Source organism: Enhydra lutris, unplaced genomic scaffold, assembly GCF_002288905.1.
Source record: "Enhydra lutris kenyoni isolate GAN:26980312 unplaced genomic scaffold, ASM228890v2 scaffoldscaffold9, whole genome shotgun sequence".
NCBI classification, from domain to species: Eukaryota; Metazoa; Chordata; class Mammalia; order Carnivora; family Mustelidae; genus Enhydra; species Enhydra lutris.
In genome coordinates this window covers 81,323,865-81,349,313 of record NW_019154093.1, presented here as the reverse complement: position 1 = coordinate 81,349,313, position 25,449 = coordinate 81,323,865, and the positions used below count along the sequence as shown (strand labels likewise).

The following is a 25,449-nucleotide window of genomic DNA, read 5'->3' as shown; positions in this document are numbered from 1 at the left end:
AAAGAAAGAAAGAAAGAAAGAAAGAAAGAAAGAAAGAAAGAAAGAAAGAAAGAAAAAAGAACCTCCCCCCTAGTCAAATGAACTTGGAAACCACTCTGTATTATGCACAACTCTTGGGAGATTTAACAACACATTAGCTTATTAAAGATGGAGGGATTTCATGAAAATACATGTGTTTAATCCTGTTTAAGCTACTGTCTCTCAACCATATTTGACACATATACGTCTTTCAGCCTAACTATTGTCTTCTTACCTTCTGTGACCATAAGAATGGCTTGTGAATCACAGTAATCTCTTGAAAGACAACTAAAGTAACATTCAGAAAACAGATCTAGTTTTTCATAAGCCACATAATAAAGGAGTGACTTAGTTACTTAACCACCATGAACATGTTTTCTTATCTATATCCTTAATAATATTGTTGTGGAAATCTTATGATAGAACACATGTGAAATCACAGAGTACTACACAAATATGTAGATGCGCTGTCATCTATAAGAAAAAGATGTAGGAGAGCTATTTACCAACAGTTCCACTGACTTTTACTATTCGTCTCCCTTTTATTGGATAACGTAACAAACACCTGTCAAGGTTTTTGAAGGTATTTGAAGGCATTTGAATGTTGGCATCGAGAGCCATTTAGAAAATAAAGTACAATCTAGAATCTTTGAGAGTGTCAAATAACTAGGTTGCCTATTAGAGAGAGGGAGAATTTTGTATATTTCCCTTTTTAAAAAAAGTGAGAATAACAAGACTGAGGATTCTAGGTAAGTGTTGCTTGATTCTCAGCTAAGTATGTGACATGCTAATACTTCTTTAGTTTGTGGCTAAAACAAGAGCCCCACATCTGCTATGTAGCTTAACTGGGTAAGAAATCTCTGTTCCTAGCCACAGCCTTCTCACAGTAGGGGGCATCCAGATGTTTTTTTGTATGCAATGCATTTTAAAGAAAATGTACTCTATAAGGAACTTGCCTCCACCTTCATATGCTGGGGAACATGTGTTCCCTAAACATGGTGGAAAGAGGGGCCTTTTGGATATACCCTTCCGAAATTTTTGTCTTGAATTGGCAAGATCCCCCTGAGCTACGTTTTGTGCAGATGACCATAGAATGGGAACATTCATGCTATGCTCCCCAGAAGCAGGGAAGGCCAGAAGAAAAGTTGGTGTGAACAAATTTTAGTTTATGATTTAGGAAGGGGTCAAATTTGGTGAATGCTCAGCTAATCTGGTTCACTCCCTAGAATCCCCCATCTCCAAATCTCAAGACATAAACTCTTTTTTTTTTTTAAGATTTTATTTATATATTTGTCAGAGAGAGAGAGAGAGAGAGAGAGCGAGCACAGGCAGACAGAATGGCAGGCAGAGGCAGAGGGAGAAGCAGGCTCCCCACAGAACAAGGAGCCCGATGCGGTACTCGATCCCAGGACGCTAGGATCATGACCTGAGCTGAAGGCAGCTGCTTAACCAACTGAGCCACCCAGGCGTCCCTCAAGACATAAACTCATAGGGGGAGGGGCTGATTCTGGATGCGAGAGAACAGATAGGAGGGAAAACCAGAGGTGATTTTGCTATGATTGGGGTTTGGTAGAAAAGGAGGTGTCACTTTTTGACCAAAATAGAATTCTAGGGGCCAGTCATCATCAAGAACCTCAGGGACAAAGAGACTGTCCTGGTCCAGTTCAAGTGTGGAGGCTTGGAGACATGGGGAACAAGTGGAATATGTGAGGGAGAAGTGGGGAACCACAACTAGAGTGAGACATGGGAGAGCAAAAGGGACTGGGTAGGACAGCATGTTCAGAAATCCACCAAGAACTTCTCTACCAGGATCCGGTGCCCCAAATAACCTAGGTACTTCCGTTGGCTTCTATTCTCTACTGTATGATATCTCTGCACCAGGAAAATACATAGTCGCTCTACCTAGGAAATTTTTTACATAGATTACTGTGTAATCTTCTTGAAATTCCATCCATTGAAGAAAACATTATTGTTAAACGGAAGATGCAAAACACTAAATTGTGTAGTGAGAACGGTAACAATGATGTTAAAATGGAGGGTAAACATAATTTGAAAGAACTCACTAAATATCTTCTTCACTCATCTTCTCCGGTGGTTTTTTGTCAGCTCTCTGTATTTCAGATTTTCCAATAATGATTATTATTTTTATAATTTTAAAAAAAGTTACTTAAATGAATCAGGATTTATGGGCATTTTTAAGATACTTTCATGAAAGGAGGGAGGTAGATATTGATAATTTCAGTGTCAATGGAAATGTGTTTTTATTAAAAAGATGCTTTTCTCCAGGCAACCAAGCTTTGCCTTGTTAAGGGAGTGCAAAAGCAAAAAGAAAGAAAAAGAACAGGCCATGCAACAGAAAGAGTAGGTGAGGAAGGTGAAGCTATGGAGAAACAAAAGGGCATCCAACAAATAGTATTATTACAGAATAAAGGACGCAGGGAGTTCCTTACCTTAGAGAACCCCAACCTTGCCAAAGAAGCTCCAAAGGGATGGGAGCTGTGTGGCCGCCCATGTGCTCATAACCCCACCTAGGAGAGCCAGCAGGGCGAAAGGGCTCTTGTACCATCATATCAGGAAAAGGATAAAGAAACTAGTTTTAAACTTCCTCTGTACTCAGCAGTATTTTTTTGAAAGATAGACTAAGTGAATGGGTGTATGAAATACCCATGTTTATTCTTCTGGGTGTACTTGAGAATAATTTAATCTGTAATGGTTTCTCCCTTTCAGTTCTAAAGGTCACTTTGAGATTTTATTTAAAATCACAGTTGTGGAAGTTTCTGGGGGCTTTTGATGGCAGAGTTAGGACTTCTCTGTGGCAAGGCTAGCTGTCCACCAAGGAGCTACATGGGAGTGTTCCACTTCAGTGGATTTACCATGATCCAAGTGTGGCTGCCTGAGCGCCTGTGTGAGTCTTGCCAATGCCTCCGAGCTAACTGGACTCAGGGGCATTGATTTGTACTCTGGTTTCATTTTAAATTAACAATCTCAAAATTTCCAATAAGCTCTCAACACTGGCAGAGAGTTCTACCATATTTCTTCACTAAGCTTGCCGTCCCACTTTCTGACATGACTCACGTTACCATCCCTGTTCAAAACCTCTTACCTCATACCTGCCTGTCCTTGGCCAATAACTGTGCCTCAGTCCTTCACTTGAAAAAAATTTGAAACATTCCCTTAACACCATGAAGACCTCTCTCTTTCTTAAACCCACACCCAGACACCACCCCCCTTCTTGCTCCTCTTACTAAACTGAGAAATGGCCTTTCCTCCTAGCAAAGGAAATGGGCACATTCTCTAGATCTGTGCCCGTCTTACCTCCTCAAGGGCTTTAGTCCCCCTGAAGCCATCTCCTAAGATGTGGGTCATGTCCTGCCTCCCCCACCTAAGCTTGGGCTACTCTTTCCTTGCCCACTCTTCTGCTATCCTCACTCTTGAACATACCTCTTTCTCCTTTATGATTCAGGGCCTTTGTGCCACACTTTGTCTTTTCCTTGTTTCTCTCAGGGATGATTCCTCATCTTCCAGGTCTTCACTCAAATGTCACCTCCTCAGAGAAGCCCTCCATCACTAACTTATTAGAGAGGTTTCCTCAGTTGTGTGCCTCTCATTGGGTTTTAGCCTTCATAAAAGTCATGTATTTTTGCCTGTTTGGGGTGTGCTTTTTGACTCTTTCTTCCCCAGTAGGCTAGGAGCTCAAGGGGATAAGCCCCCTGTAGTTTATGCATGAGTTCATGTCTGGTGCAGAAAGAAATGCTGGGGCTTTTCAGACCTTTGCACCTTACCTTGTGCACTCCTTGCTGCCTCCACCCAAGGCTAGTAATGACATTGGCAGCCTTCCCCTGATGCTTTCCGCTGGGGCAGTGGAGACAGAGTTTCCCCACCCCAGGCACTAGGCCCTTGTGGATAATCCATAGTTACCTCTGACACTTCTAGGTGCCAAAGCCAAAGCCAAACTCTTTCTGGAGCCCTCAACATCCAGAAGATACATGGAGTAGAGGATTGCCTCTCTCCTCTTCTGTGCTTCGTTCTGTTACCTGGGTGTCAAAGCAACGTATCTTCTACTCTTGTCTTTAATGTATTATAATGTAATTTTTCAAATTTGATTTCTTGATCTCTGGAAAATACAGAGCCCAGATGTTACTACATATTTTTTTTTTTATTTTGTTGCTCCATTTGTGTAGAGTATGGAAAAAGCAAATAATATCAGCATATTCCAGATCTTCTGTATGGCCACCTTATGGTCCAGTACTGACACAGAATTTTAATGAACACAACCTATTTGTATTTCTAAACAAATGCATTGAAAGTGTAATTACATTATGAAATAATGCACAAAGCTTTCAACAATTGTGTGAAAAGAAAAAAATGATGGGAAAATTGGGTCTTTACATGGTATATGGCAGTCCAAATATGCTCCAGAACAATGTGTAAAGAGTTTGCTCTGCCCACTGATGTTTTATGTTGATCCCATCTTTGAATGTATCAAAGAGCCACCATTGATTTTGTCTATACATTTTTTTTCAAAGATTTTATTTATTTATTTGACAGACAGAGATCACAAGTAGGCAGAGAAGCAGACAGATAGAGAGAGGTGGAAGCAGGCTCCCTGCAGAGCACAGAGCCCGATGTGGGCTCGATCCCAGGACACTAGGACCATGACCTGAGCCGAAGGCAGAGGCTTTAACTCACTGAGCCACCCAGGTGCCCCTGTCTATACATTTTTAACTAGCGTTGTAATAAAAATAATTTGTTGGTGCTAGGTTCCCCAAAGAATCTATTAACCTTTAAAACTTATTAATATAATACTTAAACTTTGAAAAACTTTATCAAGAAGATTTTGGAGAAAACTATTCTTTCTGGGTTTTTTAACTTTTACATTAGTTTCAGAAGTAGAATTTAGTGATTCATCAGTTGCATGTAACACCCAGTGCTCATTACATGAAGTGCCCTCCTTAGTGCCCATCACCCAATTACCCCTTCCTCCCAGCCACTTCCCTTCTAGCAACCCTCAATTTGTTTCCTAGAGTTCAGCATCTCTTATGGTTGCCTGTCTCTCAATTTTCATCTTATTTTATTTTTCCTTCCCTCCCCCATGTTTATCTGATTTGTTTTTTTAAATTCCATATATGAGTAAAATCATATGGTATTTGTTTTTCTTTGAATGACTTATTTTGTTTAGCATAGTACAGTCTAGTTCCATCCATGTCATTGCAAATGGCAAGATTTCATTCTTTTGATGGCTAAGTAATATTCATATATATATATATATACACACACACACATATATATATCTGTATATATAAAGAGAGGTACATAGTATAGAGAGAGGGATACACACACACACACACACACACACACACACACATATTATTAACTAAATGTGTATGTGTGTATCCTCTTCTTTATCCATTCATCTATTGATGAACATCTGGGGTTTTTCCATCTTTACATAGTTTGGCTATTGTGGACATTGCTGCTATAAACACTGGGGTGCATGTGCCCCTTTGAATCACTATGTTTGTATCCTTTGGGTAAATACCTCCTAGTGTAATTGCTGGATTGTGGGGTAGCTCTATTTTTAACTTTTTGAAGAACCTCCATACTGTTTTCGAGAGTGGCTGCACCATTTTTTTTTTTAACTTTTGTTTTGTTTTTAATGGAAAAGCCAACCTCTCTCTTACACTCATACGAGACTTCTCAGGGTTAGGCTGCAAGCTAATTCCATCACGAGGTACTCAGAATCCCCCACTCACCTAGCTCCCCCAGATTGAGGTAGTTTATAGGCCTATGCTTGACTCTCCCTTTGGATGAATTTTCTTCTAGAAAGCCACTTGTGTAAAAAGTCTCCTATCACCTACCCCACAGCCCTCATGTGTAGATGTGCCTTATCACAAGTCCGGCCCAACCTGGGATCTCCACTATCCTGGCTTGAAGAATGACTACCCACAAAATAATTGAGTAAACAAGCAATTGAATGAAATAAAGAATTAATTCACCAACAGTAGAAAAGCTTTTGTTTGCGCACCATATGATTTGGAGAAAAAGTATTCTTTCTTTCCAGGTAATAGAAGATAGATTCAAGATAGAAAAGGATAAAGGGAAAGCAAAACCTCCCAAGGAGAAGAAGACCTCAGGTGTAAAGGTTGCCAAAGGAAAGGGAAAAGATCAGCCTGAGGCAAACACAACAGTGAAAAAGACCACGCAGTTAAAACGGAGGGGAGAAGACGATGATACTAAACACTACATCGGTCAGTATCATGCTCCTTCTGTGGGTCACCTTTCACTTCCTGCTTTCCAATCTACAAAGTAACTTGAGAAAACATTCCAATAATGACGCTTAATCTTTCCCAGGCTTATCACTTTCGCTCTTTCTAAAACCAGAAATCACATATCACTTGTGATATCCTAATAGGAAAATATTGCTTTTTGCAGTTCATTTATGTTTTCAGTAAATATTCATTTAGCTTGTGTCTTGCTGTGGGGATGTTTTCATAATGCAAATGAAGTAAAAAATCAAGAGCTGACTGTGCCACCAGGCAGCTTACCACCTTGTTCAGAACATTTTAAAAAGGCATAATTATGAGGCCAACTAGAAAATGATTATTGTAATGAGTGAAATACAGTGGTGATAAAATGAGACCAGTTAATTTGGGACTCACACAGAGCACACAGCTTCCTGACCTGACCTCAACTTCTCCCACTATTAGCTTCTCTTAGAGCAACTGGAATTTCCTTTCATTTTTGATTATTGATATAAAATTGGTTTGACCTGTGCCAACTGTGAGTAATTCATTGCCACCTACCCTTGAACCCAAATGGAGCTTCCTATTATTATTTGCATCCCACTTAAATGAGATGGCAGGCCTTCACACCCCTTGTTGCTTGAACCCCCCTGCCGTGGCTCTGCTCTAAAGCCACAAGACTTAGAAGCCATGATATTATGGTTTCCAATATCAACATTCCCAATATCAACACAGATTTGTTTAGGGATAGAAGAAAAATTGTCACTTAAAAATGAAAAGTTTGTGCATATCGCCTTATTTGTAAATTCATCTTAATGGGCTATCATGGAATTTAACGTTTTCATGTACTATCCAGCATGACTATGAAAGTACAATTATTTTTACCTCTCGGAATCTCAGAGTCTAGGAGGAAGTCCTGTTCTAACATTAGTAAAAACTGTAGCCAGGGCTAAGCAGAGGGGAAAAAAATGTTAGGAAAGTGCACAATATATATCTTAAAAATTTTAATGCAAGAACTATATCACTGCTCTGTAACCCACACTCAGCATTCACACCTATTGACGTAAATACACAGAATACTCTGGTAGGGGGCACGTCCATACTCGATACTTCCCTCTCCTGTAAACACCTCTACTTATAAAATACCACAAAAAGCTACAGCTACTCGTAATTCAGGAGTAAAGCCATATGTGGCTCAAAAGAGACTGAACCAAAAAAAAAAAAATATATAACCTAAGCCTTTTTCTTTTTGCAAAAACTCAACACACATTTTCTATGAGTGCGGGCCCCATGTATGTTTGTCCTTCTATCATGACTCTATCTCATTTACAAAAGTGATTTAATATTTTGTAAAATGGGCACAGCCTTCTTACTGGAAGGGTAATAATGGAAAACAGTCCACAGACCTGCACTGCAGCCAACTGGACTGTTTCTGGTGAGCCAGAGGCATTATAAACGCATGCATAATGTATGTAGCCATCGAACTGGCCGGGTGCAACCTGTTCTCTTTTAAAATGACGGCCGCTTTCCTATGGTATTTTGAACAGATGATGAGCCAGATGATGGTGCCCAGCATTACATTATAGTCGTGGGCTTCAACAATCCTCAGCTATTCGCGATTATGACTGAGCTTGGCATTCCCATAAGCAGCGTGATTAAAATATCTTCAGAGAATTATGAACCTTTGCAGACACACCTGGCAACACTTAGCCAGCAGCAGGAAGTTCTTCTTCAGCCAGAAGGTATGCAGTCTGCTACACAACTCACTGAATCCTTCCTTCAGTATTCTCCACTGTCTGTAAAGTACAAATAGAATTTTCTGTCCAAGAAAGAGTCCTACAATGCCTTCGTTATTACATCCTTTTAAGACTTTGATTTGCTCTTTATTCTGCTTGTGCGAGCCAGGTGCTGTAAATTCTGCAAATTAAAATCATACTCTGTTTATATCCCTGTGTAGCCCCAGAGAACACGGGCTGTGAGTCACAAGACTTGGTTATCTGACTACCTTTCTCAGGAACATTTAACCGATAACTTTTACCTAATGTGTAGTCTGGATAGATCAACTGTAGATAATGTGTTCTTCCAGAAGTCACCACATGGCCCAAGGGAGGTCATAGCCTCGGATTCTTGCTCTGCTCTGCTTCCGGCTTATTGTGATAAATCAGAGAGGGCACTCATCTTCCGAGCTTTAGACTAGGACGTTGTGGGGTGAAGCCCCGTCCACACTACCATTCAGCCATTCAGGGCTTCATCTAAGGGAGTTATGCTAGAATGCCACTGTGGGAGGGGAACTAAAAGTTACTCTATACTTTAGGTGACAGAACAAGGATTCGGTGTAAGCCTGTGTGACCTGCAAGTCCAAGATTTTCTGCTGTACGCTGTTCCTTTCATTATTACTTATTAATGTCATTTGTACAGTGTTTTGTAATCTACACAACCACATGCCAATGTCTAAAACACTGCATTTTAAGAATTTGCTGTTCCAGGGGGCACCTGGGTGGCTCAGTCGGTTAAGTACCAGCCTTTGGCTCAGGTCATGATCCCAGGATCCTGGGATCAAGCCCATTTGGGTTCTTGGCTCAGCCAGGAGTCTGCTTCTCCTTCTGCTCCTTCTCCTCATGCTCTCTCTCTCTCTCTCTCTCAAATAAAATCTTTTTTAAAAAATTTGCTCTTCCAAGTTAGAAATTACTACCACTGATGACAGTAAAAACTACCATTTACTGGACAGATGCCTGGGGCTGGGCTTAGTGCTAAGGGCTCTAAGTGCATCAATTTATGTAGTCTCCACTACCACCCCCGGAAGTGTGTTTTATTACAGACGGTCCCCAACTCACGATGGTTGGACTTCGCTTTCCCACTTTGGTGTGAAACAAATACGTGTTCAGTAAAAACGATACTTCGAAGTTTGAATTTTGCTTTTTCCCTCAGACTAACAACATGCTCACTTGCAGTTCTGGCTGGTGGCAGCTCCCGGTCATCCACGTGATCCCAAGGGAAAATTACCAATACACCGGCAACATTCTGTACCCCTACAGCCATTGTGTTGCTCACTTTTAGTACAGTGTTTGATAAACTACAGGAGATAGGCAACCCTTTATTATAAAACAGGCTTTGTGTTAGATGATTCTGCCCAACTGCAGGCTAAGGTAAGTATTCTGAACATGCTTAAGGTAGGCTAGGTTAGGTGTATTATGTCACTTTCAAATGTTCCATTTACAATGCATTTATTGGGATAACTCTATCCCCACTCTTAAGTCAAGGAAGATCTGTTTCTTTGATTTTACCAAAAGGAGTCTCAGCCTAGATGCAGTTATTAAGTGAAACAGTTGAGATCCAGACCCAGCTGCTCCTGACTATCTCAAAGGATAGCTGTAACATTAAATAACTTACTATTGAAGCTAGTGAGAAAATGTTCCGTAAGTGCATAGCCTCTCTGTAAAAAATAACCTTGCCATTTGAGACGACGTGGATGGAACTAGAGGGTATTACGCTAAGCGAAATAAGTCAATCAGAGAAAGATAATTATCATATGATCTCCCTGATATGAGGAAGTTGAGAGACACTGTGGGGGGTTTGGGGGTAGGAAAAGGATAAATGAACAGATGGGATCCGGAGGGAGACAAACCATAAGAGACTCTCAATCTCGCAAAACAGAGGGTTGCTGGGGGGAGGGAGGAGGGAGAGGGTGGTGGGGTTATGGACATTGGGGAAGGTGTGTGCTATGGTGAGTGCTGTGGAGTGTGTAAACTTGGCGACTCACAGACCTGTACCCCTGGAGCTAATAATACATTATATGTTAATAAAAAAATTTTAAAAACAAAAAACTCCAAACTCAGAGGAAAAAAGCTCAGACGTGTTTATCAGAGGCAGAGGGTGGGGGAAGAGAAAATTGGAGGGAGGTGGTCAAAAAGTACAAAATTCTAGTTATAATATAAATAATTACTAGGGATGTAATGTACAACATGATGACTATGGTTAACACTGCTGTATGATATATAAGAAAGTTGTTAAGAAGGTAATTCCTAAGAGTTTTTATCACAAAGAGAAATTTCTTTTTCTTTTTCTTTCTTTTCATTCTATCTGTATGAAATGTGGGTTTTTGCTGAACCTATTATGATAATTGTTTCACAATATATGTGAATCAAACCATCATGCTATATGCCTTAAACTTATACAGTACTGTTTGTTGGTTATTTCTCAATAAAACAGGGAAAGAACATCAAAAAAATTATTTAACATATAGAAATAAAATCACAGAAAAATAGACTTTGTAATAGAATCCTGAGGTGTTAGTAGTAGAACCAACCCATTGAGTTATAGATATAATAAACACTAATATCTTAGGCAAAATTTCATGTGTAAATTTATGTCATGATTTTATTCAGAGCACAAATGTCCAGAGAAGTCTGTAGCTATTCAAATGTGACCCAAGGTCGACTAAAGCATCAGTCATTGATCCGGTCTATTTTTTGCCATGGGGGAAGGAGAACTGGATCAACAGCATTTCTAACCAGTTATGAAACAAACACACTGAGATGGTCAAAAAGCTGTCTGGCAGAAGAACTGCTCCCACATAGATGCCATCTAAGGATGATGGAAATAATCAAACATGTTTAGCTCTGCAAGTGTGTGACCTTATCATAATGTTTCTGGTCTTCAAGTGTAAAAGGAAGGCATGAAATAAGCTCATGTTTGATAATCAGTTTTGGAAGAAAAATCCTCCAGTTTCATAATTGTATAACCCAAGTTCAAACCTTCTCAAAATTATGTTTCTTTATTTGCCTTTTCTGGTACTGCACAGATATCTTACAATGCATATACCTCACCATGTACACTTACAGTGGGAAGAATTCAACATTCTCATTATGTTTTATTAACATGTTATAATTAGACATAGAGGCTGAGAAACTGAAGAAAGAGAAGGCCATAAGAGAACTTGAAATTTTCTGGAAGTACCTGGAACCAATCCTGAATAATGAGAAACCTGAAACAAATCTCTTTGATGTTGCTCGTCTTGAATACATGGTCAAGGCAGATAATTTTCCTTCTGACTGGGCAGACAACGAGATGATGGTTAGTACATGGTCTTGTGAGAGTGGTTGGGACATGTGGTAGTGTGGTTCATTTATCATTTATCATCTTCATTCTTTCCACAGACATTCATTAAGCACTGACTATATACATACGTTTGTGCTAGACTCCTTTTCTTCAAGACAGTGATAACACTGAATGCCCAGTGATGGTTATAGCCTGGTTCTTTAGCTTTTAGTGTAAGAACTAATGGCAAAAAATAAGATGGAGATGGAAATGAAGGATGGTGATTCTTTTATTTGGTGCATTTCTCTTTTTAATATATCAGTTCAAAATATTGTTTTTCTGGGTCCTTAATTTTATTGCTAAAATTGCATTGTTAATGTATTTGGTCGACAAGGTCTATCTAATAGGATGACTTGGTCCCACCCCAACAATTAACAGGCATTTTCTGAGAACATTTACTGGTCTCTGCTACCGTGGATCTTATAGAGGGGCATGACTAAAACCATGAAACAGAGAAGTGATGTGGAAGATGCCATACACCTATGTGCTCAGTTATGTGAAACACACTCTAAATTTCCTACTAATTCAGAAAAAGAAGAAATGAGATGCATCACAAAGTAATAGCAAATGTTTGATACATGAGGGTGTTTTTAAAAAGAAGATTGAGTGACAACTCCTCATGGATGTTATGGTAGATATCTAGGCATTCCCTGTTACACAGAACTTCTCAGGTCTCTTTCTGGTTGACGCCCCCCGTTCCAACAACCAGAGGCCCCAGAGTGAGAGCGTGAACATTTCTCATGACCAGAGCCCCTGACTGGATGACCTTGAGGTGGATGTGTACATGGTGAAATAAGGAAAACTCTGAGGAGAGGGAGACCCAGATTTGAACTTTGAAAGATGGGCAGGATTTGAATAAGTAACAATATACAGATCACTTCAAGTTATTAAGACTGTCAACATAAAGCATTAGATGTCACTACATAGAAACAGAACACTGAAGCCTGACGCCTTGCCAATAGTAAGAATAAATACTGGCCTTGACCTATACGTGGAGAAGAAACCAAACATGAAGCCGTGGCCCAAGGCAGAGCTTGTTCTAAGCAAAACTGGTTACTCCAAACTCCCTTGGCTTGGCCTCTTTCCACATTTTCATCTGGATATCTTCATCTTTCCTGCTTTGTCTTTCACTCTTCTGCCTCCTAAACCTGAGTTCAGAAAAGAAGGCACTACTTTCTGTCCTTTACTGTTTCGCACCATACAGTCTCAAGAACTTGCATACTTTTTTGGTTCAATAGAGCATAAGAGATCGCAGCCATATAATTCCTGAGCCATAATTTAGAGGAAGCAATGAAAAGAGTCTTCGAAGGCACTGTCAGGCCACGTATCTTTTTCTCTTGCACTAGCTAGGGCTCTCTTCTTTGTATTTTATTTACCGCTCTCCCCACAAGGAATGGACTGACAAGAGCTGAAATGTGGTGGGCCCAAGGTAGAGTACATTCCATTGCACCTTCAGTACATAGATGTCATAACACCACAAAAGACCCAGCACCATTCCCAGCAACCTGCTTCCTCCTCTAGTATCCACAATTTTGTATTCATTGAAAGATTTTAATCACTCCTTTTTTAAAGAAAGTGAATTGACTATTTTACTTTTTTAAATATAGAGTAGAAGAATTTAAATGGCAATTAAAGTTCAGAAAATTTTATGTTGAAAAAATTTTATCATCTCAGTTGAAATACTAGGTATGGTAGAACATTCCTGACCTCCAAACTAAAAAGTTACCATCAAGAGCATCTAGTTGGGCCATGAAAGTAACAGGCAGGAATGAAAACATTCAGTCATCTGGGGAGCCATTTATAGCTGTGCTGCCCAGCTGGACACACTGATCTTCTATCAGTCAATTTGCAAGTATTTATCAAATATCTTCTTCATGCTAGAGCTGTGGTCTGGGTCCAATTGCAGTAATTTATTTATTTATTTTTTTTTTTAGAGCCCAAGCATGCCTCTATAAGGTATGCGTTGTGGGTGAACAACCCAGAATTGAGAACGATAGGGAAAGAGAGCCTTGCAAACAGTTCAGTCATGGAGTTGGGTTTGAAAAGAAAGGCCATTGGATTTCATATTGAGGAACAAAGTTCACCTTGAAGTTCAGATCCCCTGAGAAACATAAAAGTAATAAATCTACTTTTCATAGAAATAGACTAAATAGGTGGTGTGGATACATGATGTCACACACTCAGCTGTATTTGGAAGTTGGTAATGGCCTCATATCCAAAGCAGAAGCCAGCCAAGGAGTCCTCTTACTCTCTGGAAGAAGGAAAGCATTAGTACCTTTGTCTGCAGACAAGCAGGCTATATTTCTGCTGAACCAAGGTAACGAAAGCTTTACATCAAATAAATGCCCATCAAGAAGTGCTAACTGCTCATGTAAGACATCTGCAACATCTCAAGTTAAGACCTTGGTTGCTGAAATAATTTTCTGGCTTTTAGCATGTGATTTGCTCTTTGATTTAAAAATGAATAAACTAGTTAAGTAAGGGATCAAAAGGGGCAGAAGTCCTACCATATTTCTTATAAATACAAACAAAAACTTGTTTCTGTGCCAGAAATTAGGCAGACAACTAACAGGTTGAAGATTAACTGAAGAATACTCAGTCCTAGGGTAGGCACATGAAGCCCAGACTGGCAGCTATGCCTTGAAGATGGGCAGAGCTCAGCACCTCCCTGGACTCCTGCCAGACTATGATTCACTGGCCCCCCAAGAAGCTATCTAATCCTACCTTACCTCAGTAGCACAGATCTAAGATAAGCCTACTTAGCCCTTCCTTGCTTTCAGGCAGAGAAACCTAGTGATAGCCGTACTTTTCCAGTTCTGGAAATGAAAGCCCAGGTAATAGGGGTATCTGATCTACAACTTGCTTGCTAGACAGTAAAACTTGTGGATATTAGATACAAAAGCAGTAGACTTATTTCTTTGTTTTTTTTTTTCCCTCTGATAGCACAGAAGAGGTATTGAAGTTACCTAATATGTTGTTTTAGAAATTGAGACATCAGAATATAGGCCATGTTGCTGAAATTAGTGGACAGGGTGTTTTTCACTTAGTTGAAGCATTCATTAGACTCTAAGAGTATCATGCAGCCCTATGACCCTCCAAAGGGAGCAGTCTGCATTGGGGTGAACAAGATGGTCAAGAAGGGTTCGATAAATGAAGATTCACTCTCCATGGCTGAGATTCTGTGATTTGGGGAAGTGCATGGTTGGTTCAGCTGTTAAGAGAGAAATGAACCATACATCTGATTCCAGCAACAAAACACTAGTAACTAACTGTTATTAATTCTCTCCCCTATAGCTGGAATTGGGTACTGATATTTTTGAAAATATTGCCTGTTTGATGTATGACACCCTGGACTGGAAAAGGCAGCACCAACACTATTTGGAAAGCATGCAGCTTATCAATGTCCCACAAGTGGTTAATGAGAAACCTATCTTGGAAGCCACGTCAATTACTGAGGTAGGCACATTCTGCAATGTCTTCAGTAGGCTGCATGATCAACTGAACAAAGTGATTTTCACGTTTGTAAAACACACGAAGGAAAAAACTACATAAATACTTGTAAGAAGGAAATACTTCCTGCTGGAATTTAAGTGGTGAGGGTGGGAACAGGGAGAGGCCACCAGGCACAGCATTAAAGGACACCCAAGTGGTCTTTTAGGGGGCTTTATGAAGCCCCCTAACTACTTGCCATATGGAGAGCTGATGCTGGAAGCCACTTTCAGCCACGGCACAATAAATAACTCCTGGAACAAGGGGCGGGCTATTGCTAAATTAACCATGGTGTTTATTTAGCACCTACCATGTGCTAGCCTTGCACAAGGTGCTGCCAATGATGAACAAGTCTCCCCCTCCCCGTGCCCCTCATTGAGGTTAACTTTTAAAGAGGATGGCAGTCATGTCAACAGTGGTTTCAACATAGCATGGTGAGAAGAGTCAGCTCGGGCTACAGTAGAAACACTAAAACATGGCATCTAACCTGACCTGGAGAGGAGCAGCGGGAGAGAGGGAGGAGTCGGGAGATCCTCACCCAGCAGGGTAAATCATGTGGCGAAGGCTGGGTGTGAACTGCCTACAGGAATGCCTAGTGGACAAAGGGACAGAAGGGCATCCTCAAGAAACAGGCAAAGGTGACATACACAGACATGGGGTCAAAGGAGAGAAGTGTTAGGGCACAAGCCAGGACTATAGGATAAGTCTGTGCTTCAGGTGGTAGTACAAAATGAAGAAAAACAACATGAACTCCCACTGGAGAACAGAAGCAGATGTGCTTTGGTCCTGCGTTAAAGAGTTTGGGTTGTACCTGGAAAGTGATGGGGAACCACTGAAGGACCCGAAGAGGGGGAATGGTGTGATTCTGAGTCACCCAGGGACCAGTGCCTGATTTCCCCATCCCTTTCCTGGCAGTTGCTCAATGGGCTCTGTTAGGGAAAACTAAAAACTGTCTATACCCATTAATTTCTTCCCTTTGTCAGACAAAACCCTTTTGTTTGTTCCTAATATTAGCCAATGATTTTGTGGTGTGAACATCATACCATCTCAGAATCCTGTCAGACCTCATCATACCAGCATCTGACGAAAGCATCTCTCAGCTGAATATCTCAGTCGTCTCTTTTGAATTCTTCTACTTTTAGGCACCACAACCTGTTGCTCCAACCCCAGGCAAGAAGAAAGCACAGAATGAGGAACCACAAGCGCCCCCATCAGGCAAGTATGAAACCCGAAGACCAACACCGTGAGCTGGTGCGTCAAAGACTACTGACTGTCCTCCAACTTGCCTTCAGACATCCCTCTACCTACACATCCCACTTTTTTAGTGCACGGTGACAGTTTGAATTTATGGATAAAATTTTGGTGGAAGAAATGGAGAACACATCTTAATTGAGCAGTGATATATTGTATATTTTACAGTGGCTTTTGTCTTAACAACTGAAGTAGACATGAGATATTACAATGACTTGCTGAATCCGATTCCAGAAGAATTCATCTCTGTGCCCCTGATACTGCATTGTATGCTGGAACAGGTAGGTGGGTACATGCCGTGGTGTCTTTCCCAGCTGGGTAACCTTGAATCCATCATTTCATCTCTCTTTGCTTTGGTGTTAACTATTTTAAACTACACACAAAATCCCCGAGTGTATTTTCCTTTACAAAGATTATAGAATACTTTAAGTAAAACCAAAGTTTACTTTGATCATCTACTTTAATCCCCTTTCTTTTGCTATGCTCTTTCTTTTGCTATTGCTCTCATATTCCCTGAAGTTTCGGGAGATGTATCCTTTAAACTATCTGTGTCTAGTGTCATTTTAATGGACAAGAAAGAGGAGGTAGACAAGGGGATGGGTGGTTAATAGTCTTTTTCTTTAAAATTTCCTTGTCTACAGCCATACCACTCTGAACGCGCCCGATCTCATCTGATAAAATTTCCTTTATGGTTGTAGGTTTAATCAGATTTTTCTCTTTCTGAGGTCAATTTTAGTCATTAGTATTTTTTAATAAATATGCCCATTTTATTTGTTTTCAATATCATATAAAGTTCTTTATTCACTTACATGCCTTTTAAAATTTGTTTGGCATCTAATAATGCTCCTTCTCTATGACTAATGTTACTTATTTGTCCCCTCTCTCTTCTTGATCATGGCTGTCAATGGTATATCTACTGTATCAGTCTTTTCAAAGAACTAGCATTATATTTCATTGATCAACACTTTCTACTTTATGTTTAACTAATTTCCTCATTTATCTTTATTATTTCCTTCTTTCTGATTTCTTTGAGTTCATTTTGCATTTTATTTGAATCAAAAGCTTACCTCATTTACTTTCAGGCTTTTTGCTTAAGGCTATACATTCCCTTTTGAGTATTTCTTTGGCTGCATCCTGATGCTTTCAGTCTATTCAGTTCTAAATATTTTATTTTCATTTCTATTGTTTATTGTCAGTTCCTAGTTTTATTGCATTATGGTCAGTAAACATGGTCTTCATAAATTTCCTGAGCTTTCCATGGGACCTGAGGTATGTGGTCAATTCTCATGAGTTTTCTGTATGTGTTTGAGAAGAGTTGTTATAAACTAATTCATTTAATCCTTAGGACAATGCTGTGATGCAGAAACTATTTTTGTTCCCTCTTTTACAAATAAGGGAAAACGAGGCATAAAAAGGTTAAGAAACTTGTCTGAGTAGTGACTGTCAGAAACTGCCTTAGAACCTAGTCAGTCTTAAGTGGAAAAGTATTTTGAAGGCATTGCTTTGTTGTCTTCTTTCTTCTAATATTGCTGAGAAATCTCATGTCAATCTGACACTTTTTTCTTTGCAGATAATCTGTTTTTTTTCTTTCTGGAAGCTATTAGAATTTTCTCCTTATAATTCATAACACAAGGCTATGTCCAGGTAGGGCTTTGTTTTATCATTGTCACTAACAATCTAAAGGATTATAATCTGGTTTCTGATTACATTCTGAATAAAATCAAAATTCCTTACATTGGAAGACCCTAAAAATATGGGTCTGGGCTGATCTGTCAATCTGTCATCTCATCTCCTGCCTCCCTCAACACACACACACATACACACACACTTACTACTCTTCATCTACATAGGCTTTCTGGGTTTTCCTCAACTACACTACTTAATTCCACTGTAGCTTTTTACTCCAACTTCTTTTCCTAGAAAAATTTTCACCCCCATGTCTGCCTGGAGGATACTCCTTCATTCAGTGCCCAATGGAAATGGTATTCCTTAGCCTTTCTCCCACCTGATCCAAAGGAAACCCTTGACAACACAGAGTGTTCTTTACCATATCACTTGGTTTTATTTTCTTATCAACAACCACTCCTCTTAAAATAATTAATTTGCTTTGTGTCTTACCTTCCCCTTCTCACTAGAATAGAAGCTCCACACAAGTAGGGACTTAATCCTAATCTTTTCACTGCAGTATGCCCAGCAAACCATAACCACATGTAACCCACCGCAGACACTGAATCTGTATTTGCTGCTTTAAACATAGCCTCAAACATTATTTTTTCTATTGATTTATCCTTTTATTAGATGGATGGTGGAACTTCTGATTTTTCCTCCTTGTCTTTTACATTTTCTATCAATTTTATCTTTTGGGGAATTCCAGCTTAACTCCCAATTAATTCATTCTTCTCCGGAGTCCAGTCTGCTAGTGAAGTTTTTTCTCAAAAATAGATTGTATTTAATTTATAAATTCTCCAATTTCTTTTTACAACTGCCTGTCATTGTCTTTATTGCATGAATATAACATATTCCTTTATGTCTCTGAATTTTCAAATGTTTATTTTAAAGTCCTGTTCAGACTCTATCATCACTTTTACCTTCACTATACATTTTTATGTCTGCTTTAGTTTTCTAACTGATTAGATAAGCACACTCACAGTTACCTTTCATTATCGCATAAGGTTTCTAGGAGGCCAGTAGTTTTATTATATCAATAAATTCATAAAAGCTGAAAAGCCCTGTAGAGCTTGCGGTATCATTTTATCTTGGTCTTTATTATTTTATTCAACTCAATTCAAAGCAACAAATGCTTATTAACCACCTGCTGTATTACAAGCATCAGCTAGTAACCTTATTGCCTGACCCATAGAAGGCAACTGATAGTAGATCATGTTGATTGAAAAAGTGCTTAATAATGGGAAGGAAAAAATTAAAATATAAGAGGAATGAGGTAGGTTTTTTCGAGACAGGCTATTAGAGTTTAACATTTCAGAGGTAGAACAGTTTTAAGTGGTCTTTTGTGATTGGAGTAGGTCCAAGAGATGGTCAGAGATAGTGGAGCTATGAGTGGCTCTTTTGAAAGTAAGGAGTTGACAAAGGGTAAAGGATGGGAGACTATTTTGTTAGCCATCTATAGCAGTGGTTTTCAATAGCAGCTTATTTTTCCTCCCAGGGGACATCTGGAAATGTCTGGAAATATTTTTGCTTGACACAATTGGAGGGGAGATACTGGCATGAAATGGTTTGAGGCCAGGGATACTGCTAAAGATTCTCCATTGCACAGAAGAGAACCCACAACATATAACTGTCTAATTCAAAATGTCTTAAGTTCTAAGGTTGAGAAACCCTGTAAAAGGATATGAAATTGCAGAGAATGATTGCAGGACTTAAAGTGAAGAGAAAAGCTATAAATTAGGTGTCTACCTTGATTACATTTCAATTTTTTTTGTTTTCCAGGTAAAATTGAACAAGCCACATAATCTTTCTAGACCTCTGTTTCCCCATATAAAGGAGACTATTTCCCCATACTGATCTTACCATCTATCACTCCCTTGAAGAAAGAATGAGGACTTGACCTGAACCCCACTCAGTAGCCTTGGACTTGCATCAGTCACTAACTTCAGTCACCCTAACTCTTCCCCTATAAAATTAAGATAATATCTACTCCATAATGTTGCTGTATTGTTTAAATGAGGTAATATATTAAAAGATGCCTCATACAGTGCTTGGCATATGATAGGCACTTAATAAACACTTACTGAATCCAAAGGTATAAGTGGTTTCCAGTGCTTTAAGAGAAAGAGCAAATCAGTAGGAAAAAATTTATCATATTGGTATTTTGATTTCTGTTATAATGAATTTCCCTGTTTGCCATTTGTGTTTTGTGTTATCTATTCTAATGTACACATTAAAATTATATCTACTTTAATGGATGCATTGTAAACTTTTCCTTTTTTATTTTGATAATCACTGCCATTTTATGTAATCATTGGATGTTATTGGTAGAAACTGCCTTGTTTTTAGTAAGAGCAATGGAAATCCGTGAGTATCAGTAAAGAGCTGACCACTAAATTGACTCTCACCTGCTTATTTGAACAGGTTGTGGCAACTGAAGAAGACCTTGCCCCGCCCAGTTTGGTGCAGCCGCCTCCTAGAGCAGATGGGCTGGACCACAGAATTGCAGCTCACATTGTGTCCATCCTGCCCTCTCTCTGTCTCACAGAGAGGGAGAAAAAGGTCAGATGGCATGAGATATCCAAAGAACTTGCATGCTTTGAAAAAGTATGAGATTTTCTTTTTAAGTCACTATATTTCAATTTGAATAGAATCTCCATGAAATATTCTTATCTGAAGAAGAAAATGAAAGCAAAGCAGTGCCCAAAGGTCCTCTCCTATTGGACTATCATGATGCATATGCCCACAAGAAATATGCTCTAAAGGTAATAATAATTGGGCTACCCCAAGGAGAAGTGATCCAAGAAAGCCCATTTGTAATTATCCATTGAAGAAATTGCGGTTAGATAGTTTTACCCATGGCATTAAAAATAATATTCAAGATGGATTCCTGCTTGCAAAGTGAGACCTCAGGAAATAAAGGTGCATGCGGGAGCAAAGAAAACTTGTCTAATTATAGAGGTCCAGTTAGCTGCTTAATTGATTGTCAGTGCACCAAATTTGCATTAAAATCTTATAGTTATTTGCTTTATATATCCACCAATGTGAAAAACTAGTGGAGGCCAAAGAGGGATCTCAGAAGGGAGAGATGAATATATATGAGACTTTGGCAGTTTGTCATAGCAATGAAGAATCCATCATTTCTGTGCACAGGGGACACCCCTGGCAAAGTGAGAACGAGCTTTTTTGACCTTCAGCAAAATACCAACAGTTTGTCTTCCCCAATTACCATTGATTTCCCCTGTTTCCAAATAATGAGAGTGAAGGTATCAGGTTTTGCCTTCTCCATACGCATTAGGCACTTGACAGCTTACTCTAATGCCTTCTGTCATGTTGCTCTTTTTCATCAGGACCAAAAGAATTTTGACCCAGTTCAAATTGAGCAGGAGATGCAGTCCAAGTTGCCACTGTGGGAATTCCTTAAATTCCCTCTGCCCCCGCCATGGAACAGCACTAAACGTCTAGCTACAATTCATGAGCTCATGCACTTCTGTACGAATGGTGAGTACATTTTTTGCCTTAGCTTAAACTCATTCATTTATGGTTACATGTGCTTCTTAAGATGACACTCCTATTTGTAAAAAGTATTTTGATTATTGAAAGAGCTTTCAGAAGCTGAGGTGGGTATTTTGATTCTCTCATCTTGAGTAATATCATTAGCAATATTATGACAACTATGATGCATAACAGTCTTCAGTTTAATGCACTGAGTTTTCTTTTCCATGTTTCCATGATGAGCATATTCTGCTTCTTCCTTTCTTCTCCCTAATCCCCACCCCCACATCCCTTCCTTGACATCATTGCAGAAACCATGGTGATCCCTATCCCAGGTAAGAGCACAGAGTAAAGAGCCCCTGGCCACGTGGTGCCAAGGGTGTGTTGATTCAAGTTCACCTCTTCTCACAGAAGGGGTCATTTTCTGCTCTTTTTTTTTTAAGCAATTTTTTTTATTATGTTATGTTAGTCACCAAATAGTATGTCATTAGTTTTTGTTTGTCCTGGAAGTTTTTAATTTCTCCTATTTTCAATGACAGCCTAGCTGGATGTAGTATTCTTGGCTGTATACTTTTCTTGTTTAGTGCTCTGAATATATCATGCCAGTCCTTTCTATCCTGCCAGGTCTCTGTGGATAGGTCTTCTGCCAATCTAATATTTCTACCACTGTAGGCTCCAGACCTCTTATCCCAAGCTGCTTTCAGGATTTTCTCTTTGTCTCTGAGACTTGTAAGTTTTACTATTAGATGATGGGGTGTGGACCTATTTTATTGATTTTGAAGGGGGTTCTCTGTGCCTCCCGGACTTTGATGCTTGTTCCCTTCACCAAATTAGGGAAATTCTCTGCTATAATTTGGTCCAATATACCTTCTTCCCCTCTCTCTCTTTCTTCTTCTTCTGAGATCCCAATTATTCTAATATTGTTTCATCTTATGGTATCACTTATCTCTCAGATTCTCCCCTCATGTCCAGTAGTTGTCTGTCTCTCTTTTTCTCAGCTTCTTTATTCTCCATCATTTGGTCTTCTGTATCACTAATTCTCTCCTCTGCCTCATTTATCCTAGCAGTAACAGCCTCCATTTTTTATTGCACCTCATTAATAGCTTTTTTAATTTCAACTTGGTTAGATTTTAGTTCTTTTAGTTCTCCAGAAAGGGATTCTCTAGTATCTTCTATGCTTTTTTCAAGCCCAGCTAGGATCTTGATAATCGTCATTCTGAACTCTAGTTCTAACATCTTACTAATGTCTGTATTGATCAGGTCCCTAGCTGTCGGTATTGCCTCTTGTTCTTTTTTTTTTTTTTTTGAGGTGAGTTTTTCTGCCTTGTCGTTTGTCCAGAGAAGAATAGATGAATGAGATAACAAAATGCTAAATGCTAAAAGGGTTAACAACAACCCTGGGAAAATAAACACTAACCAAATCAGAGGAGACCCAAAATGGGAGAGAGAAGAAAGGGGGGGAAAAATATATATATACATATATATATATACACACACACACACACACGTACACACATATATAAAAATATATATAAAATAAGGGTAAACATGATCAAGGGATGGAATGTGACTGTAAAGATGAAAATTTAAAAATATTCTAAAAAAGGAATTGATAACATAAGCAGTTGGTTGAAAAAAGAAAAAAGAGACAATGTGATCAGGCTGGAGACTAGAACAAAGCCATATGCTAGATTTAGGGTATATTTTGGTCTGTTAGTAGAAACTGTATCCCCAAAATTTTTTTTTTTAAAGATTTTATTTATTTATTTGACAGACAAAGATCACAAGTAGGCAGAGAGGCAGGCAGAGAGAGAGAGGAGGAAGCAGGCTCCCTGCAGAGCAGAGAGCCCGATGTGGGGCTCGATCCCAGGACCCTGGGATCATGACCTGAGCCGAAGGCAGAGGCTTAACCCACTGAGCCACCCAGGCGCCCCTGTATCCCAAAATTTTAAAGAAAGAAAAACTTACATGTATACAAAAAATAAGTTTAAATACAATGAAGGGATAGAATATGACTATAACAATGAATATTTTAAAAGATTTTTAAAAAGGTATTGATAAGATAAAATAGTTAAATGACATTAAAATAGGAAAGGGGAAAAATAAAAAAAGAATAGAGTAAGAAAAAAATGAAATTTAAAAAAATTAACTTTGAAAAACTAAAGAATCATGGGGGAAAAGCCACGAATCCTATATGCTGTGTTCCTGTAGCTCTGGAATTCCGCTGTTCTCATTAATTGGTGAACTTGGTCTTGGCTGGTGGTTCTTGCTGATCTTCTGGGGAAGGGACCTGTTGCAGTGATTCTCAAATGTCTTTGCCTGAGGCAGAATTGCACCACTCTTGCCAGGGGCCAGGCTAAATAATCTGCTTGGGTTCGTTCTCAGGAGCTTTTGTTCCCTGACGCTTTCCGTAGAGCTTTGGAGAACGGGAATGAAAATGGTGGCCTCCCAATCTCCAACCCAGAGGAGCCGAGAGCTCGGGGCTCCACTCCTCAGTGCACCCTCAGAGAAAAGCATTTAATCTCTCCTGTCTCCCTGGTCTCTGGCCGCGCTCCTAGCTCACCCAGCCTGTGACAGAGCATTTCTATCTCTGGCGCATGGGCCCGTTTGGAGTCTCCAAACCCAGCTGATTCCTGCAGCGTGCTCCCATGCTACTCCTCCCGGGGAGGAAGGTGAGTCTTCCTGAATCTGCCGCTTGTGGGGTCCCTACCAAAAGAGCAGTAGCCCAGCTGTGCCTTGGATCACGGTTTAAGGTAACCGTGAGCTGAGAGCCCCCTCCTCAGCTCTGTCTCTGTAGCTGGCTTCCCTGCTCAGATACCTGGGAGCTCTGACCCACTCAGGCACCCCCAGTGTTTCTGCACACTGTCCCTGCGAGGGCTCCACCTGCCACTTAGCCTCTGGAGCAATGTCCCTCAGTGGAGCAGACTTCTAAAAGTTCTGATTTTGTGCTCTGCTGCTCTACCACTTGCCAGGAGCCAGCCCCCCCCACCACGGCCTCTCTTTCCATATATAGCCTCGGATTCACTTTTCTGCATGTCCTACCTTCCAGAAAGTGGTCACTTGTCTGTTCCTAGAATTGGTGCTCTTTTTCTCTTCAATCTCCAGTTGAGTTTGTAGATGTTCAGAATGGTTTGATTACTATCTAACTGAATTCCTGGGACCAGATGAAATTCAGGTCTCCTACTCCTCCACCACCTTGCTCCTACCCTCGTCATTAGTTTTTGACGTAACGTTCCATGGTTCATTGTTTCCATATAACACCAAATGCCCCATGTAATACATGCCCTCCTTAATACCCATCACCTGGCTCACACACCCCCCGACCCCCTCCCCTCTAAAACCCTCAGTTTAATTCCTGGAGGACTGCTGATAGAGAGGTAATTTTGAGAATCTAAAATCAGCTTCTCATTGCAGAGTTCACTGGGATTTTAGAAACAGTCATTTCCTTCAAAAACTGTATTTTCAGAGGTACCTGGGTGGCTCAGTCAGTTAAGTGTCTGACTTAGGCTGAGATCATGATCTGGGGGTCCTGGGATTGACCCCTGCATAGGGCTCTCTGCTCAGTGGGGAGTCTGCTTGTGCCTCTGCCCCTCCCCCTGCTTATGCTCTCTCTTTCTCTTTCTCTCTCAAATAAATAAAATCTTAAAAAAAAAAACCAACTTTATTTCCACTTGAGGCAATCAGCAGATACATTCCTACTTATAAGAGGGAATATGAAATTATAGATATCTTTTTTTGACAAGAAAGCATTTGCCCTAAGAAAGAGAAAAGCACCTTGCTTCATTTCTCACTCTAAGCAAATCATAAAATATTTTATTCATGATTTCCTCTTTGATATTTAAGTAGGCAAAATGGTAAAGAAACAACAAAATCTTTTGAATACATACCATTACCTCATGGAAAAGCAGGGTAGAGCCTACCTACCTGGGTATGTGGAGAACTTTGTTTACATAACCTCCCAGTTCTGGTGTTCCTGAGAATGTCTGTCCCTTGCCTATATCCTGCCGCACTCTGCCTCTCCTTCTGTCTGTGGTATGACTCCATGCTCTCTCCAACTTGTCCTAAGCACAGCACAGGATTCTTGTCTCTGTTGCTACCGCTGCCACGTCACACATATCCTGCTTATGTGTTCCCTCCAAAACCCTTGCTCCTCCTCTTCTCTTCTCTTCTCACCTATCAACACTTCAAACTT

General features: G+C 39.9%; 1 protein-coding gene across 1 annotated transcript in view; it reads left to right on the top strand.

Moving 5' to 3' along the window:
- LOC111143066 (sperm associated antigen 17) overlaps positions 1–25,449 on the top strand; it is a 262,265-nt gene that overhangs the window by 76,728 nt on the left and 160,088 nt on the right. The window contains exons 5-13 of the mRNA XM_022496516.1: positions 6,080–6,266; positions 7,808–8,002; positions 11,152–11,333; positions 14,652–14,813; positions 15,989–16,061; positions 16,266–16,378; positions 20,187–20,324; positions 20,414–20,527; positions 21,113–21,263. Of these exons, the coding sequence (XP_022352224.1) occupies positions 6,080–6,266; positions 7,808–8,002; positions 11,152–11,333; positions 14,652–14,813; positions 15,989–16,061; positions 16,266–16,378; positions 20,187–20,324; positions 20,414–20,527; positions 21,113–21,263 (1,315 nt within the window). The remainder of the gene's footprint in view (positions 1–6,079; positions 6,267–7,807; positions 8,003–11,151; positions 11,334–14,651; positions 14,814–15,988; positions 16,062–16,265; positions 16,379–20,186; positions 20,325–20,413; positions 20,528–21,112; positions 21,264–25,449) is intronic.